Consider the following 20362-nt stretch of genomic DNA (forward strand, 5'->3'; position numbering starts at 1 on the left):
GAAGCCAGTCATCACTTCTCTTATAAAGTAACAGTTGTAACAATTTGTTAAAGGTAAGTAAAATTGTATCAGTTTTAGACACCTGAGTAGTAGTGGTTGCCAGCACATTACCCCATTCACATTCTGATTTCAGACATGGTGATATTTTGGTATGTCATGATGTTTAGCTGGTGATATATCACAATATTGAAAACCAGTCCTAATCCAACATTTTAACATCCAGTAAACATCAAATCCAGATTTTCTGACATTTACTGGAAACATAGGTGTCCTTCATCTGTATGTCTATGTCTGCTAATTTCTGTTGCAGCTCTGTGGTGCAAACAGCAAGTTGCTTATTTGTCGCAGATCTCTCTCTCTCTCTCTCTTTTAATCTCAGCAGCTATTTTGCTCCTTGCACACATGAAGGATTTGTAGCCTTCTGAAAAGAAAGGTTCAGACTGAAATGCTCTGCTGCATTGTCAGAGCTGGTCTGGTTTAAACAGATAAGGAGATAAATGAACCACAAGAGGCTAAATGCCAAGGCAAAGCAAAAGGAGCTTATCCTTTACAGTGGAGTTTAGGAAGCGAACAGCGGCATATCAGCAAGGGAGGAAATTTATGCCAGAGAACAGCTGCCACTCCCCAGATTAGACTACTTGATCAAAAGTAGAAGAAGATTTCATTGGATTGCCCCAATTAAGCTATTACACATGTTCCATTGTTCTAGGCAGTGAGTGGTGGAGAAGAGATTTGGGATACAGGCAGGAGGGCCTAATGTTTTGCAGAGGAAATTAATGCATGTTTGCTAAATGTAAAGTAGACAACACAGAAACTCGGATTGTGCATGATGGAAATAGAGCTGTGAGCCAAAAGGTATCAGTTCAATGGGACATATTCCCCAGCTAAGCATGTATAGGTTTGCAGCCTCCATTTTTTAATATAGGATCAGTTCAGTGTCAGGAAAAGCCTATTATACAGCATTAATAGGGAGATACGTGCTCTCCTAGCCATGTGATTTATAGTGGGGGTGATATTTGGTGTGACCTTGAACAGAGAATGGTGGGCAGAGGGTTTATTGGTTCACCATTGATGTGGGTTTCTGTTTCTAACCATTGATACGTTGTAATACACACAAATGTGGGACAGTTAGTCAATGGCTGCTGGTTTCATTTTTCAAACCTCTCAACTTCTCCCAGGCTGAAGACTCTGTCTACTTTCAAGGGAAGCAAGGCTAGGCCCTTATATGGGGACTTAGGGGGTAGGCAGGCAGTTATTGAAGGTTTTTTAGGCTGAGGTATGGACAGTGGCGGAGCTTCATGCTCCGGCACCAGGGGGCGGAGAGCAGGCAGGGGGCAGGGCTGGTGTGGCCTGAAGTGAATGCTCCATCTACAACTGTCTTCATGTGGAAGGCAACAGCTGGGAGACAAGGCAAGTCTCTCTAACCTACACTTTCTGAAACAATATGAGAACTGAAACACAGCCATACTTTGAAATGTGCAATTCTCCAAAACTTGCACTTCTACAGCCACAAGAAAAGTGTACAGAATGTATATATTATTTATTATCGTTGTTAATTATTGAATGCATACCCTGTCCTTCCTCCCCAAGGAGCCCTTTGCTCCTTGTGCGTGAAAATACATTATATATATATATATACACACACACATACATACATATATATATATACAAAGTGTGCGTGAAAATACATATATTAGTTTTTAAAAAATGCTATACAAAAATGATTTGTTTTATACGAAATTGCTTTGCAAACTTGTGTATAGTAGGTATAATTGCATAGAAATATTAGGAAAAAGTCACATTAAAATACAGATGAATTTTTAAAAAATGCACTCTGATGTGGAAGTGTGGGGAACTGAATTTAAGATTGGAAAAATGAGACACTGAGAGTAACCACAATTGACAGATCCACCCATATATAGTTCCTACATATATTTAAACAGGATGGGGCATGGGGAGCTGAAATTCTAAATCAAGTTTTTATCTGTGTAGCAATCTGATAGATATTTTGCCATTACTTTTTGGCTTTTTTTATTCTGTTGTGCTTAAAAAAAGGAATGAGTTTGAATGAGTCGGGCACCAGTGAACTTTCACCAAAACTCACACAAAACAACATATAGCAGAGCTTGGTAATGTTTCTAGGTAAACCAACTGTCACAAAAATTAAAACATAGAATTGTTTGAACTGTCTTAAAAAATACAAATCTTATTTCACATTCTTTCCTTCTTTTCAGAGTATGAATGACCATGTACAGCAGGCTGCTTTTGGTATAAAAAAAGCTATGTTTTCATGTGAAATGTTTTATTGAGAACTGTCGGTGACAGACAGATTGGGACTCCACGACCCGCCCCCAAATTACTAATCTATCTAATTTATGTGGATTAGGCAAGCCTTTAATCAGAAAGTTGAGGTTTAAATTTTCCAGGTTCCATACTTTCACAAATGCTGTCCTTGAACATGAGAAATTTCAGCGAACAGTTTTCAGTGTTTTTAAACCAAATGTTTGGTTTCAGAAACCAGCCCTTAAAGCAGCTAACACTGGACTACTGCTTTTATAAATGACTTAATAAATGTTAATAAATGTTTTGTATTACTACATTGCTCAGCTCTGATCACCTCATAGGAGACATATTCTTTATGGACAGTGTGTGTGTGTGGGGGGGATTTACTTTCAACTGTTGTCAGTTGGAAGACAGAAAGTGGTGGTGGGCACCCAGTGATTCTTGAGTGAAAAGTATTGGATTGGCAGTTCCTTAGGCTCTGTCCCTGACTTTTCCTTCAGTTCAGAGCTATGTCAGAACCAATTTAGTGTGAGTTTCTGTGAGTCTTTTTGTACTTGGATGAGAATACTCTAGTATACATGAGTGGTACATCAGGTATGTATCAAACTGCTATATTCCATTCTCCTTAAAATATAGAGTGCATGTATTTTAAGGATGATGAAGGATAATAAGCATAATTCATGTGCGCGTCGGCTGTGTATTTTGTACCTGGGCATTCATATCTGATAGGAACTAATCCTCAAAAGTCCACTATCTAGAGGAATACTTCAGCCATAGCCAAGACTTTGCATGTGAACGCAGTGGATCTTTATGCTGATAACAAGCTGCTCTGAAAACTTTACTAATCCTAAAAGTGGGGAACACCAGGGTTCATGGAGCTAGTCATAGTGGATGGTCACTAGACAGTGTCTTGAGATTGTCACCTTTGTTCCTCTGAACCTGCAAGGCCCTAGGGGACTGAAAGAAACTTGCTCTTGTAGAAGCTGTGGGAGAGATTTCTTGTTTTGTTGTATAGTTTTTCACCATTTCACCATACTGAACTTTTCATAAACTTCACCTATCGGATATCTCATTAGAAACAAATGTAATCTTCAGGTGCTGGTTCTTTTTTTCTGAGAAAATCAGTTACGTCTCTTCACACGATAATTGCAGTGATGTAATTTATTCGTTTGTTTTCTTTCTTTCTCTTTTGCCCAGATGGAAGATGTCATAGCTCGTATGCAAGATGAGAAAAACGGGATTCTTATTCGTACAGTCAAAAGTTTTCTTTCCAAGATTCCCAGTGTCTTCTCTGGTAAGGTTCAAAATGTACCTTATGTCCTGTTGGAAATGCATTGGCTGTAACAGATATATGTGGACAATGATAGCTCAAACACCAAGTTAAAACACAAAGCAAGCAATGAAGTCATTAGCTCCATGATTCTGGAACCATCTGTTGAGCTGTGAGCGTTGTTATGTGTATTCAATTAAATAAAATCAAGAGAAGATGGCATTGCCACCATTCAGGAGTTCCAGGGGACAGGCACAGCTTGTTGATGTAGAGCTAAGAGTCCCAGACGTGGGTGGGCAGATTAAGGACATTAATAGAGTGTCTGCCCCTGACAAACTGGGAGATAAGGCCCAAGGAGGGTGTGAATCCCAAGCAGGAAAAATAAGGAGACGACAAAGCAGAAAGTGAAGGAGTTGGAGGAAGAAAGGGGGGGGCAAGCTTTCCTTGCTGGGCTGCTGGATATTCTTCAGCAATGGCTGCTGCTGCTGCTGCTGCTTTGAACTTGAGTCAAGCTCAGCTCCCATCCACCCTTCCCTTTCCTCATTGGGGAAGTTGGGGGCATAATTCAAACTGCACCAAGAGCCTCCCCCAAATATATATAGCAGAGGCCCCAATTGAGCTCCCCATACACTGCATGCTATGGTGGTGCATTATCTTAACATCTGAGCATCTGAAGCGGGATCTTTGGGAATACAGGAGCAAAAGACTTGTACATTTTATGTGTAATGTGCTTTAAAGAAAGAGAAGTAGGGGGGACCAGAGAGACTTGGGGATGAAAAGAAGTGAAGGGGAAGTGATGAGTTTTTATGTGCGGGTATGAACAACTGTTGAGAGGTGAAGCAGGAGTGAAATTGATTCACGTTATTTGGTTGCTTTTGTCTCTTTAACTCAAAGCATTTGCTACATAAGTTAATAAAAATTGTCGCTCCTTGATGCCAAGGTGTCTGGAAGAGCTAAGGCTCTGACAAGAAAATGGCTTGCAAAATCAGAGAAAATAAACTAATGTTTATTTTCTCCAAGATATTTGGCGGAAGGAAAATAATCCTTTTAAGATTAAGCCCCCTCAGCTGCCTGCTGTTAGATCCAATTATGGTATTCCCTCTGGGGACAAGTCCTCCAATCCTATATCTATTGATAAAATTGATAAAAGTGTTTATATGCCCTTGAAACACAATTCTCCTGTCGTACAGATATCCCTGCACAAATTCTTAATGGCTGATAATTAAATTAGCATTCCTGACAAAAATCCTGCCTACAGCTTCTCTTCTAAATACATTTATAACTAAGCCCTAATTATTCAAAGTGAAACTATGATGGAAATAATGTTTTCATTTGATGTTAATGGTACCCTAGAGTTGAATTTCCAAATCTAACCAGCTTCAGTTCTAAGTACTTTGGAACTAATTCAGAATCTCCTGATAAAATGCACTTTGCATCTTTGTTTTGGTGACCTAAATTTCAATCCTACTCATTGCCCAGGTGGTTAATCTAAACGTCCAAGCAAATGTCTACTTTGTTTGCTCAATTTCTTACAGGATTTTTGTCGTTTTTTTATGGTAGGATAGTTATACCACAGCAAGCTCAAAAAAGTAAGATCGGGGTGGAGAATCTGGGCTTTCCAGATGTTGTTGGACTTTTAATTCCCATCAGCTGCAAGCAGCATGGTCAGTGATCAGTTGGTCATCATAGTCAATGTTTGATGTTTTATTGTGTTTTTAATATTCTGTTGGGAGCTGCCCAGAGTGGCTGGGGAAACCCAGCCAAATGGGCGGGGTATAAATAATAAAATTATTATTATTATGGGCATTGCCGTCAAGCAACATCTGGAGAGTCATAGTGATCCTGGGGGAACATATCCCAGATTTTGCTGGTAGCAAACATGAGGGGAAATGGATCACTTTCACATTTTTCATGACCTACCTAGGATAGAAGCTGCTTCACTTATCTCAAAATGTTTCATTTCAGTTTGTCAATTTACTGGCAAGATGGTTATAATGGGTGGAAATTACCACGGGATTTCCCTGCTAGACAGACTTAATCAGTAAACTGAGGATGTGACTTCTTCACTTACCCATTAGAGAGGCTTGTTAATGTTAAAATGAATGACTGGCCACAGTCTCATCTTGGGATCTTTCCCTTTATATCCATTGCAAAGTTAGCATCCAGGCCGTGAAGCAAACATGTCCATGGGACTGGCATTCCTTAATTCTCGAGAGCTGCTGACAGGAAAGTGGCCATTTAATACCTTAATCACATGAAACAATCAACAGAGATAATCACACTGATGAGTTTAGGTGTCTTCTTGTCTGGTGCTGATTAGAATATCAGTAATAAGAGGAGGCACTTGATTTATGCAGTCCAGGTTTCATTTTCGGAGCTGTGATTGCAGGCAGAATGGCTTGAACTAATGATAAGTGAAGGAAACCTGATATATTAATCAAAGAAATGATGTATACTAGCTTTCTATGCTTGATATTGTTAAATAATATACTGTAGAGCATTGCTTAAAAAATATTCCAAAGCTCTTTAAATTTATGTTAGACACCATGGGCTGGATCCAGACTTGTGCCCCATCTACAGTATACAGCCAAAGAAGTATCAGAGCACTTTAAACAGTCATGGCAAAGAATTCTAGAAAATGTGGTTTTTTTGAGGGTGCAGAGTGGTTTAACGATTCAGTCCCCTTTCCCAGGAAACTCTGGGAATTGCAGCTCTCTTGGGGTCTTCTAACAACTCTCAGCACCCTTAAACTCTCAGCACCCCCCAAGATCTTTGGGGGAAGCCATGGCTGTTTAAAGTGGTATGGTAAAGGTAAAGGGACCCCTGACCATTAGGTCCAGTCGTGACCAACTCTGGGGTTGTGGCACTCATCTTGCTTTACTGGCCGAGGGAGCCGGCATACAGCTTCTGGGTCATGTGGCCAGCATGACTAAGCCACTTCTGGCAAACCAGAGCAGCGCACAGAAATGCCATTTACCTTCCCGTCGCAGCGGTACCTATTTATCTACTTGCACTGGTGTGCTTTTGAACTGCTAGGTTGGCAGAAGCAAGGACCGAGCAATAGGAGCTCACCCCATTACGGGGATTCAAACCGCTGACCTTCCCATCAGCAAGTCCTAGGCTCTGTGGTTTAACCCACAGTGCCACCTAAATATTTAGTGCCATTGGGACTTTAGTGATACTTTACATCCCATTGTTTACGGTGGATCTGCTCTAATCATGACCAAGCCTAGATCCAAATTAGCATAGCAAGCTGCCTGATACAAAGGCACACCATTGGTCTCTCCAGCACAATGAATTATTCAGTACCTTGACCAGCAGTGGCTTTCCGGGTGTTATGAGTTTGGGGGTGCCAGACACCTATAATTCATGAGTCCAGCAAGTGTTAGAAATTAATCAAGATCTGGAGTGTTAAACTGGGTGCCAGACATGGAACTCCTGGATTCAGCAAGTGTTAAAATATAACAGGCTAGCCTCCTAATGAGGTAAATGCCTGGTGTGGTGAGCCATTTAAAAAACAAAGGAAAAGTGATGTCCCATTAAGAAAGCTAAGGAGAGGGGGCTCTGTGCCAAAGGCAAATGGATGGGACCCCTTTTCCTGCCAGAGTTCGGAGCAGAGTTTCCTGTGAAGTGACCTAAGGGGGAGGTGGTTGGCTGGAAAAGGCCAAGAGAGAGAGAGCGTTCATGAGAGCACACAATGTTTGATTTCCACTCAAATCCAAGGCTGTGGCTATGAGAGAAGCAAGACCTTCTTGGGGTGTGAATGCTGTGAGCCCCTCCATCATAGGTACAGGTTGTATATATGTGTAAATAAACCATATATCATAAAGACAACACAATCTCCACTGTGCCTAATTTTCAAAGGGAAACATAGTCCCTGGGTAAGTGCCTGAAACCCCTGGAATATCGCATCGCTCAGAGATTGGGGTGGCATGCAATACAGGGTATCAGGCGGGGATCTTATGGGGATTGAACCAGGGATTTGCTTTCAGAGTAGATGGTCTACCACCAAGCTAGGGTCCTCAACCTTACCCAATCCAATAGCATATGCATATATATATATATATATATATATATATATATATATATCTGATGGGTTTTATATATATATATAAATTTAAATAAGGTTTCACAGTTCAGCACAATGCAAAAACAAATCACCAAAGCAGGGGGAGGCGAGTGGGGAGTTATTGTGGTGTGGCTGGTCCTTCAAAGCAATCTGGATTAATTAAACCTTTGTGTTTATGATCCCATTTTGTTAAATTAAATTATGCACTCTGATTCGATTTAACCCCAGTCTTTTGTTGAGAGAAATTTCCTGGATCTTCTTACAGATCAGACAGGGGTTAATGACCATTAATGGGGGCATTTGTCAGCTGAGGGCTTTGAAGACTAGAGAGTGTAAATTTGAATTAAATGATTCAGACATATTCAATATGGATTAATTGATCTGTAATGAAGTCACATTTCCAATTAATGCAGATTCATTCCTCCTGTGCCTACACAGCCTTGGATATCGTTTCTGGAAATTATACTGTGAAAACTGTTTTTGCTAATTGAAGGGCTGAATAGAGAGATCCAGGCATTCACTGGGCCTTCCCAGGCTCCCCCTCCTGATGCACCCCCTGTGTCCCCCCCCACAAGCTGAGGAGGAGCTGCATATAGCAAGTTGCTTATTGGATGATCCCACTCCCACACTTGTGGTCACAGCTGAAGCAATAACAGGGAAACCATCAAACAATTGTCAGCATGGGTATATATTAGATGAAGGTTTTGAAGGAACATAGTTGGTTTAATTCAGTCATTTGACATTCCATTTGCAAGTTTGTTGGTAGGGCAATAACACCACACAACACTGAGATTTGGGAGTAAGCTCCAGAGAGGTCATTGCATTAGTCTATTGCAGCAGAAACATTAAAAAGTTTTGGTATGAGCTGTTGTGATCTAAGAGATGCCACCTCTTAGAACCTGGAATACCTATTGTAAGAAATTTGGTGGCGTTTCAGATCTCCAGTAGTCTGTCGTACAAATACAATTCAGTAGATGGTAACAGGCTCCGATTCTGGCTTAGTCTTTGGCTTCTTATGCACTAGAATTGTAAGCTTCATCCATCATGCACCACTTTCTGGTAAAAATACATGTCAGTAAATCCGTAGTGACATGTTAGAATGCTGTTTATGCTTGTGCTTATGGGAAACATATGTTGCATGATTTCCCCCCAAGTGCTGTGTAATTTATATCTTGTAAAGGCAAACAACATCCATTCATGCAAATCTGTGATATTTATTCAAGGGCCATTGAGGAATATTCTCTCAAAGCTTTGATTGGCCTGGTTAAAGTTTGCCCCAAAATGTTTGCCCCCCCCTTTTTATAACAGTCATTGCTTTTGTTCTCGTCAGTTTGAGCCCCCAAGTTGGAACTCTTAGATCTCACAATATGTTTTGTTTCGCTTGTGTTGCAGAAAGGTACATTTTTTGTATCTCCTTAAGATTGCTGAGTAAATGTACATGAAGTGCTTTGAACACTTAAACAAAGTAATATATAAATTGTTGTCATAACAACCTAAGCGTGCAATCAAAAAGCTTAAAATCACTATTTTGGGGTTAGGTTTTCCCAGTTGGTAAAGCTTGAGACTCTTAATCTGAGGGTTGTGGGCTCAAGCCCCAAGTTAGGCAGAAAACTCTTACGTCACAGGGGCTTGAATTAAATGACCCTCATGGTCCCTTCCATCTCTACAGTTCCATGATTCTGTGACAAGACACAATTATTATTTTTTAGAAGATAAGTTTAGATTTCACCCTACAATCTCAGTGTGTCCCTGGCAGGAAGACTTTCTGGCCTGTGATTAATAATAGCAGAATACTGCTTTCATTAAGCCTTCCTTTAAATAACGTTAGCATTCAGAGATGATTTGGCTCTCCCAATTTCATTTTTAAAGAGTGGACATAAATTAGCATTGACCCTTTAATAGTTTACTTCAGAGCCAGAAACAGGTTAAGATCAAGGGTCACCTGTGTTTTCAGAGAAACCAAATGAAAATTGTGCGGGTTGGGGTGGGCACACCAAATCTCATTAAAAGGTTTTGTTTGAGTTTGCAATTCTTCATTTCTTATGATTACTTTCCAATCCAGTGGATTGAGCCATCTGGAGCATTAGCAGAGCAGGCAGAGCAAATAAACTAATGGAAGTCTGTGACAATTTTGCAGAATTGTCATCATAGACTTAAATGTAACTTATTAAAAATGTCCTTTTAAAGTATTCTGATGGGAAGACATCCATCTCTACTGTTAGTACCCATTAAGAAGATATAAAATCCCCGCCCTGTCCCACTTTACCCTTGGTAGCAGCAGGAAATCAACCCTAGTGTGTAGTGGCGCAGTGGGTCATTGTATCTACCTGTTAACCAGAAGGTTGATGGTTCAAGCTCACTAGGAACGGCCATGGGCAGGATTCTATGACAAAATGAATCTTGAAGCCTGCTGGTCTGCCACTGACTAGAAGAAAACTGCAGATAGACTATGTGAATGATTTGTGGTGTGCTTCATTGATAGAGGTGCAGTTTGAATCACAATTTCTGCTCAGAAAGCTGTCTCTGGACAAACACCGGCTTCCTCAGCCAGAAAAGCAAGATGAGCGCCGTACCCCATAGTTGCCTTTGACTGGACTTAATCATCCAGAGATCCTTTACCTTTTCCTGAGTGAAGCCTTTTGGCTCAGATTGTCCCCATGGACATGGGTGCAGTTCTAGAATATCATTATGTGTGTGCGTGCAAGCAAGCGTGCGTGTGCCTGCACACACACACGTTTTCTGTTACTATTTTACACAGACAAGCAAGCATGTTGTTGGATTAAATGACCCTTGTCATTTATGTTGTTGTTGTTCCAGTTTGCAGAAAGACTGACCATTAAAAGATGGCGTTGATTTCCCTCTCATCCCCTCCTTGTCTCTGGTTCTTGAACATTCCCAAGTTCAGTGAAAGGAGAACCATTTTCTTTTCCACCCCAGAATTGCAACCTTTCATACTGGTGGCCCATAAATAGTATAGGTCTACAAGTAGATTTATTCAAGTTATCTCTCCTCTTTAAAATCACCATGAATTAATGCTTGCTCTGTGCTCTGAAGAAGAATAAAAAACACGAGGACCTTGTGAGTCAGCCACTGATGCACAGGCACATTTAATGTTTCTAGGTAAATGGTATCTCTGTCTCTCAGCCATCTGTTCTCTATATTATGACGTATACAAGGCTGACTGATCTTGTTGGCTGAGTCATCTTGTTGATGCTGCCCCTGTAGTTCCAGGTTATTTCAGTCTGATAAGTGCTTCACACATTGAGCTGGTGGCATGCAGTCATTTCAACACCGGGGCAGGCTCCAATGGTGACTGTCTTCTCCCTGCCCCAAAATAACCAGCCCTGGTGCGAGTTAAAAAGGTCTGCGGGTCTTTGAAGGGCGCTGCAGTTGCAGTTCTAAGTTCCTGCACTCAGATAGACTGCTCCTGCTGGATCCTCCCATCCAATGTTGCTGCTCAGTATTATTTGTCTCCTTTGCCACAAGCAACATGAAGTGTTGGACCTCAGGCATGGGGGCTACTATGAAGCCACAATGGTCCCTTGCCTGGTGCTTAGGAAAATAATAATGTTACATGAGAACCCAGGGCAAAAGAAGTAGCCTTTGCTCATCTAGCTCAATGTTCATCTACAATGGCTGGCAGTGGTTCTCCTGGATTTCAGACAGGGAGTCTTATCCCAGCCCTACCTGGGGATTGAACCTGGGACCTTATACATGCAGAGCAGAAACTCTACCACTGAGCTATGACCCTTCCCCAGTGGATGATGATTGTGGTTGAGCACAGTCACCTTCAAGACCTATGTCAGTTCACAACCGAACCCAAGGTGGGTCCCTGCTGCAGCAGTCCCCTTGCCTAAGTGCTGGATGACTCATGATTCTGCCACCATGGCAACAGGGACACGAATGTCTTACAACTGGATGGATCGCTCTGCTGAGCATGTATGGCTTTACAGCACTGTTTGCAAAGCAAGTGCTCTATCGCTGAGCCTGGCTGGTGCAAATGCCATGAACCCGTGGTTCTGGTTAGCTCCTGGTGCCTCCATACCAATCATATGCTTGTGAGATGCTGCATACCCACTTCTGTATACATTTGCTAAATTGCTTGGTGATTCACTATGTGTCAAATAGGGATGGGGTGGAGTTCAATTAAGTGCACCTTTAAAGTTGAATCTACCCAATCTGCATTTTGTGAAACAATGTGTGCACCAAAGTACCACCATCCTTCAAAAATAATGCACCCCTGAAATTTGCAGTGCAGTTCTCCAGCCCACCAACATGTGCAAAAAGGCATATATTAGAGGAAAGTGTGACAGGAAATTGCTTTGCAGAAAGGTGTATTGCAAAAAAGGCCGATTGTATACAAGAATGTGTATTTTGAGAGAAATTTGCACTAAAGCGTGTCCTCCCTCAAAGAGGGCATGTGTTATGGTGAGACCTGGAGACTGACCTCCTGTGTTGTGGGTGGGTATATTGGACAAGCCACAACACCCGATTGGTAGGTTCCTTGTTGCTGGGTTTAATCTGGGCAATGGGGTGCAGCCTAAACGGATCGAGGGACCTATATATGCCTATGCATGTGACCCAGGACTTCCTCTTTCGGCACATGCATCGGAACACCCGCCCACCTCTCCCTATATTTAGCATATTTTGCGATTGACGTTGCTATGCCATCGTGTGTCACCTGTTGTTGAGATAGGGGCATGGCAGGAATTTTCCCCACTTGGCTGATTGGCTGTTGCCATTTGGGTTTCGCCTGCCGCGTAGCAAATCGTCACAACTTGTAAGGTTGTGGATAGGCACTGGTTCAGGTGATAGGGATGGGAGAATGGTCTCACCATCCCTATGTGAAGGGTATTCCGTTAAAGGAATGCAGAGCCTCAACTTGGTTTGGTCAACCCCCAAAAGGGGGTTGTGCCTGTGCCTGTGCCTGAGTCCAGGGGAGCATCTGGGGAGTGGACATAGTCCGTTCCCGGGCTTTCCGCCTACCTCATGTGTTCACCCTTGGCTGACCTAGGATAGGGCTCTGGGTCAGCACTGCCCTCAAGGATGCAGGGAGCTAGTCGAACCAGAGCCTATGCAACCACTCACTTTCTGTAATCAATAAAGTTGTGGCCTAAATTCGGCCAAAAACTAAAATTTGAGTCAAATGTGTCTTTATTTAAGGGGGAGGTCTCTGGGTCTGAACATGCAAATTCATAAGAATTTAATTATTGTTATTACAGATTGCTGCAGGATTGTGGGGAACTGAATTTAATATGGGGAAATGAGAAACTGAGAGAATTAAAACTGACAAATCCAGCCCTGTTGTCAAGGAACTCATAAATTGAACAAATAAATAATGTAGCCCCATCAAGGGTGATAAGGGAGACAAGAAAACCTCTGATCTTTCCTCTGTCTTATGAAGAATGAGACTTAAATATTTGAAGGCCTTTGGCCCTAGAGACCCAGGTTCTAGACCCTTTGTTACTTGGTCTATAGCAGTCTAAATGGACACCCCAAATGTTTTGAACTGCAACTCACATCAGCCGCAGATAATAATAATAATAATAATAATAATAATAATAATAATAGTAATAACAATAATAATTTTGTTACACCCTGCCCATCTGGCTGGGCTTCCCCAGTATCCTGCTGGAGTACACCAGGTCGGTTAAGGCTGGTTGATAGGGTTACCTTTGGCTAGTCATCTTTTCCCTCAGCCTAAGCTACCTCACAGTGTTGTGTGTATAAGTTATTTGGTGGTGGTGAGGTACTCTCCTGAACTCCTTGCTGGGGGAGCAAAATAAAAACAGCAAATATTTCTCATTCCGCAGGATTATTCTAGAAGTGGAACATAAGAAGTTCTGCTGATTGAGACCAGCATGGCTAAGCCCATTCTTTCTACTTTCCCATATCATTCTGCTCAGCTTCTTGTATGTTCGGTAATGCACAATTCTTTTCACTTTTGCATTCCATTCCCTGTGATTTTGTACCATCTATTTATCCTGCCTACCCACCCACCCACCCACTACTTGCCATCAACCATGTGCACTCTTTCACGCCCCCTCTCTGTGTGCAAATTTCAAGATGATCTGCGTTTGCGTAGTGGTTTGAGAGCTAGTCATTAGGGACTCAGCCATCCACCTCACCATTTAAGCTAAGGCATAAAGCAGGCCTACAGAACTTGTGATTCAGGAAGCTGCATGCACCAACCATGTTGATGATCTACATGATAGCTGCACTTTTTTCAGCAAGCTGAAAAAAACAAGCCCATCTTGATGGGCCATCATAGATGTCTGGAGCTTGGTAGGTCACAAGTTCTGTATGCATGGCTTAGAGCCAAGGGGCGTAAAGCTTCTAATCACAGTGGAAGCTTGTAGGAACTGCCTTTTACTTCCATACCACTTGCTCCAAATTTTTGTTTGGCATGATATATTTTTCCATATAGCTCTCAGCAGGGCTCACCACAAGCTGTGAACTGGAATAACCATTCTTTATTATATACTTTATGTAAAGCACCCCCAATACAGTAAAGCAGGGATGGCTAATCTACAACCCTCCAGCTGTTACTAGATTACATCATTTACCATTCCTGACCAGGAGTCATTATAACTTCCTTCAGCTCAGGCTGAAGGGAGTTAGAATCCACCCCAGCAGTAAGGAGTGCTGTGTGAAGGTCACACTTGAAGAGCCAGACTCTTTGCCTGAATATAAATTTATAGCCCTGAAATGTTAGCACTTCAACTGGGATGCTTCCTTTTGGAGACATGGCCCTATGTTTTATAACAGTGACTATCAATGATACATAAATGATGTGCAAATAATTCATTTCTGTTATAAGAAATCACAAGCAAATAGATCACCGGATTAGTTAAGCCTAGTTATCAAACTTTAAATTATTAGATTCCAGAGTTTTTAATCAAGTGTTGTGAGAAATTAATCTCTTGGTGGTTATTAGGCTGAAAAAAATATCAGTCTTGATGTGACTGTGCACTTAGGCCCTGGAGATAGAAGTATTATTAATGCCAGCCAAACTTACAAACAGTGAAATGCACGCAGATGGTAATTTCCAGGCTCCTGCAATTTCATGTGATTGTGCCTAGTACAACGGAGGACAAGGAATAGCTGCTTGACTCCTATGCTCTTCAATCTGCCATAGCAACAGGATTGTTTAAACAACATTGCCCAGGATTGGCAGAACAATTCAAGGTGCAGCAGAACAGAACAAAATGTCTTGGAACGGGAACGCCCCCCCCCCTTTTGCCTTTCCATTTTGTCGCTGACCTCCATTGTACACTCACAGACAAAACAGGTTGGGGAAGTATTGGCTATGTGAATTTGGTGACCAACCAATGAAGAAAATGGATTGCACTGAGGAACCAAACAACAAGGTGTCATATGCTCCAGTTTTAACTGGATAGACCACCCTGGTAAAGTGGGGGCTGCTGTCAGATGCATGTCTGCTCTCCCACCTGTGTACAATGTAGGTTTTGAGGCATTATCTTTCAATGTAAAATAGGACCATAACTATGAATATCTAGGATAACTATAAAAATCTAATAACCCTTTGCTGTGCTTGTCTGATCCTGCATTCCGTCTTTGACAGCAGCTAGCCTACACAGCTCACAAACAGTCCTTTGATGTGCTTTGATGGTACATTGTGTATGGAGGCTAGATCTTGCCCAAACTGGACTTCCCAGGTACTGGCTTGGCTACCCCCACCCAAATGGACCAGGCCTCCACTAACTTCATTCATGGTGTAGTAGAAATGAAGAGTGGCAACAACACATTACAATGCTGGAATACTAAATACTGGACTACAACAATAGCAATTCATCGTATCCTCAGATCATCTTAAAATTTGCCAGTGTGGTGTAGTGGTTAAGAGTGGTAGACTCGTAATCTGGGGAACCGGGTTCATGTCTCCGCTCCTCCACATGCAGCTGCTGGGTGACCTTGGGCCAGTCACACTTCTCTGAAGTCTCTCAGCCTCACTCACCTCACAGAGTGTTTGTTGTAGGGAAGGAAGGGAAAGGAGAATGTTAGCCGCTTTGAGACTCCTTTGGGTAGTGATAAAGCGGGATATCAAATCCAAACTCCTCCTCTTCTTCTTCTCAGTGATGTATGCTAATAAGTTGGTGGGCCATCAGCTGCAGGTGCCCCCAATTCTTGCACTTACCTTTAATCCACCACTGAATACTGATGTACCAGGTCTACAGCCAACAGTGTCTAGCCCAGAACTTTCCAAACTGTCACGACATCTTTGTGTCAGCTACAGTGTATAGGTATGTCATGCAAATGCTCCTCATTCTCCTCCCATGGCTGGAAATAGGTTAGTTTAACATCTGGTCTGCTAGTAAAACTGAATTACTGTGTCACAAAATGTTACAAAACTGAATCACTACGTCGCAAAATGATTCATGTCTAAAAGGTGTGTCACCAGCACGAAAAGTTTGGAAAGCTCTGCCCTAACCCGCCTAAAAATAAAGTTATGAAGCAAAATGTGCAGGTACTCTTCTAAGTGATTTCTGTAAGATGAGCCTGACTGTTCCCACCTATCTGTGTTTTTGGCTATGGAGTGAAGTCAGAGCTCTGACTGACAAGTGAGTTCTGTGTTAGGAAGAAAATTAATATGGTAAGTCTTGATAACAATATCATTAGGATATGAAAGAAGGTACCTGACCTAGAATACACTCAAAGCTAGAGAGAGGTGCAACGGATTCCGACAGATGAGAAAGACTGACTGAATGAATGAACCAATAGGAGAAGAAGAAATACTGAAAGCAATTAAAAACCTAAAAAGTGGGAAGGCACTGGGACTGGATGGATTTAATGCAGAAATTTGAAATGAAAGACAGAAAATCATAAGGAAAGTGTGAAGGAAGTCATGGCCCTAAAAAGCCAAATTGTATAATATAAGAGGAGAGATTGTTACGGAAAGCATTACTGTAAAATTAATAAAAATGATATGGCCAAAAAAAGAAAAAAAGAATACACTCGACACTCACTATGACGGTGCTTTGGTGAAGAAGACCAGTTATGGTGGACATTATTCAAACGGTATTTCAGGAAAACCTACCTACCATTTCTGAACTTCTCCTTGAGAAGCTCCTAATAAACTTCCAAGTTAGCAATGGATTCCCAGCAATAACCCTTGAAAACTACTGCACTAGTGAATTCAGCTGTTGCATCTAGAAATGGCAAATAAAGGTGAAACATAACACTGGGCAACAATTTTTTACTTTTTGAATGTTGTCTAGATTTCTACAACTGATTTAGGGTATTTTTGCACTGCTGAATCAGGAAATGGCATCCGTTTCTCTCCATCAGGTCAGGTTTTCTGTAAACTGAATGGTGGGCATTGATAAAGGTAAGTAGACGTAAATTGCATGTTGCTTCACCATTTTTCAAACTTCAGGGCTTGAACTTCTGTTTCTTGGAACTCCTGGAATGCTCAGCAGCACGGAGGTCTCTCTTCAGAGTCCAACAGTAGTCAGCCATCATGACTGTGTCCCAGCGACCCTGATACCTGGTCTCCATCTCTTTCATGTCCTGATGGAATCTCTCCCCCTGCTCGCCACTCATTGAACCCAGGTTCTCAGGAAACCGGTCCATATGTGAAAATAGGTAGTGTATCTTGACGCTCATGTTGCAGCCCAGGTTTCTGAAAGCAGTCAGCATGTTGTTGACAAGTTCTGCGTAGTTTCTGGCCTTATTGTTGCCAAGAAAGTTCTTCACTGCCAACTACCAGAACAAATGCCTTCCATTTTTTTTTTTTATAAATTTTTTATTAGTTTTCCAATTTTTAAAAGACACAACAAGAACAACATACAAACAAACACATAAATTCATAATTTCTTAACCTCATTTTCATAAGCCTCTTTTCTCGGACTTCCCCATACCTTCCCCTTTTTGCATCCTTTTTTTTTTTTAACAATTATTCAACAACCCTTTTAACCAATTAAATTTAAATTCATTCTCCTTTTCAATTTCACCCTAAATCAAACAAAATTTACCACTGTAATTCTACGTCTTCCTCTCCCTTAACATTTTAGCACTCCTCAATTTTATGGTAGTTCTTAAGATATATTTTAAACTTCTTCCAATCTTCCTCCACAGTCTCTTTCTCTTGGTCACGGATTCTGCCGGTCATTTCTGCCAGTCCCATAAAGTCGATCACTTTCGCCTGCCATTCCTCCAGCGTGGGTAGCTCTTGTGTCTTCCAATACTTTGCTAGAAGAATCCTTGCTGCCGTAGTAGCGTACAAAAAAAAGTTTTTGTCCTTCCTCGGCACCAATTGGCCGACCATACCCAAGAGAAATGCCTCTGGTTTTCTATGAAAGGTGCATTTAAGTACTTTCTTAATCTCATTATAAATCATTTCCCAGAAGGCCTTAATCTTTGGGCAGGTCCACCAAAGGTGGAAGAAGGTACCTTCAATCTCTTTACATTTCCAACATTTATTATTGGGCAGATGATAAATCTTCGCAAGCTTGACTGGAGTCATGTACCACCTGTAAATCATTTTCATAATGTTTTCTCTTAAGGCATTGCATGCCGTAAATTTAATACCTGTGGTCCATAACTGCTCCCAGTCAGCAAACATAATGTCATGACCTATGTCTTGTGCCCATCTAATCATAGCTGGCTTCACTGTCTCATCTATTGTATTCCACTTCAACAGCAAGTTATACATTCTTGATACATTCTTAGTATTGGGTTCTAACAGTTCTGTTTCTAATTTCGATTTCTCCACCTGGAAACCAATTTTCCTGTCTTGTTTGTAGGCCTCCATTATTTGAAAATAATGGAGCCAATCTCGTACCTTGGACTTTATTTTCTCAAAACTTTGTAGTTTAAATTCACCACCTTCTTGTTCTAAAATTTCAGAATATTTTGGCCAATTAGTTCTCATATTAAGTTTCTTTACCTCCTTAGCCTCCATTGGTGAAAGCCACCTGGGAGTTTTATTTTCCAATAAATCCTTATACCGAATCCAAACATTGTACAGTGCTTTCCTAACAATATGATTTTTAAAGCCCTTATACACTTTAACCTTGTCATACCAAATATATGCATGCCACCCGAAACTATTATCAAATCCTTCCAAGTCTAGAATGTCTGCATTTTCAAGAAGTAGCCAGTCTTTTAGCCAGCAGAAAGCTGCCGATTCATAATACAGTCTTAAGTCCGGCAGGGCAAACCCCCCTCTTTCTTTGGAGTCAGTGAGTATCTTAAACTTTATTCTGGGCTTTTTGCCCTGCCAGACAAATTTAGATATATCTTTCTGCCACTTCTTGAAACAATCCAGTTTATCAACAATTTGTAATGTCTGAAACAAAAATAACATTCTAGGCAATACATTCATTTTAATTACTGCAATTCGACCTAACAAGGAAAGCTTCAGGTTCGACCATATTTCTAAATCTTTCTTTATCTCTGTCCAGCACTTATCGTAATTATCCTTAAATAAGTTTACGTTCTTAGATGTCATGTTAATCCCCAGGTATTTTACTCTCTTTGCCACCGTTAACCCAGTTTCCTCTTGGAATCTCTCTCTTTCAACATTTGTTAAATTTTTTTCCAGTACCTTAGTTTTTTGTTTATTCAACTTAAATCCTGTGACCTGACCAAATACTTGAATCAATTCTAGGACTCTTTTGGTACTAGTGTCTGGCTCTTGCAAAGTCAATACTAAGTCATCTGCAAAAGCCTTCAATTTATAATGTCTAGCTCCGACCTGAATCCCTTTCACCAGCTGGTCCCCCCTAATCATGTTTAGCAAAACCTCCAGGACCGATATAAAAAGTAATGGGGATATTGGGCACCCCTGCCGTGTCCCTTTTTCAGTGAGTAGTTCGTCAGTAACCACATTATTTACAATTAACTTTGCCTTTTGTTCCGAATAAATTGCACTTATACCATTTTCAAACTTTTGGCCTACCCCCATCCCATGGAGGTTCTTCTTCATAAATTTCCAAGAAATATTGTCAAAGGCTTTCTCCGCATCCACAAAAATTAAAACTGCCTTTGTATTAATATTCACTGTCAACATTTCTATAATGTCAATTATATTCCTTACGTTGGTAGATAGATGTCTACCCGGGAGAAAGCCTGCCTGGTCTTTATGAATCTCCTCCACTAACACCTTCTTCAATCTTTTTGCCAAAATGTCTGCAAATATTTTGTAATCCACATTAAGTAATGATATAGGGCGGTAGTTCTTGATCTGTTTTTTATCAACTTCAGTCTTTGGTATAAGTGTAATAAAAGCTTCTTTCCACGATTCGGTGCCCTTTTCCCCTCTAATATCTCATTACAAACCTCCTTAAGCGGCTGTATTAACCAGTCCTTCAAAGCTTTGTAGTATCTGGAGGTTAATCCATCTGGTCCTGGAGATTTCCCCAATTGCATATTTTGAATGGCACCCTCTATTTCTTGTTCAGTTATTTTCTCATTTAAAGCCAATGTGCTTTGTTGCGAAATTTTTTGTAATCCATATTTCTTGAGGAACTCTTCCATTTCTCCTTCGTTTTCCGGCCCTTGTGCATATAATCTTCTGAAATAACTCTGAAAGCAGTTACTGATCTCATTTGGTTTAAAAAAGTTCTTTCCATCCACCTCCAAGCTTGTGACTGTATTCAATTTCTGTCTCTTCTTCAATTGCCATGATAGGAGTTTCCCACATTTATCTGCCGATTCGAATGTCCTTTGTCTCATTTGCTTAATTTTCCATTCAATCTCTTGGTTCATCAATTCCA

At 41.1% G+C, this 20362-nt stretch overlaps 1 protein-coding gene across 4 annotated transcripts in view; it reads left to right on the forward strand.

Moving 5' to 3' along the window:
• RGS7 (regulator of G protein signaling 7) overlaps nucleotides 1-20362 on the forward strand; it is a 137815-nt gene that overhangs the window by 60435 nt on the left and 57018 nt on the right. For all 4 annotated transcript variants that reach the window (XM_079969527.1, XM_079969528.1, XM_079969529.1 and 1 more), the window contains exon 3: nucleotides 3481-3577. In XM_079969527.1, coding sequence (XP_079825653.1) covers nucleotides 3481-3577 — 97 coding nt within the window. The remainder of the gene's footprint in view (nucleotides 1-3480; nucleotides 3578-20362) is intronic.

This window comes from Podarcis cretensis (genome assembly GCF_951804945.1).
Source record: "Podarcis cretensis genome assembly, chromosome: 3".
NCBI classification, from domain to species: Eukaryota; Metazoa; Chordata; class Lepidosauria; order Squamata; family Lacertidae; genus Podarcis; species Podarcis cretensis.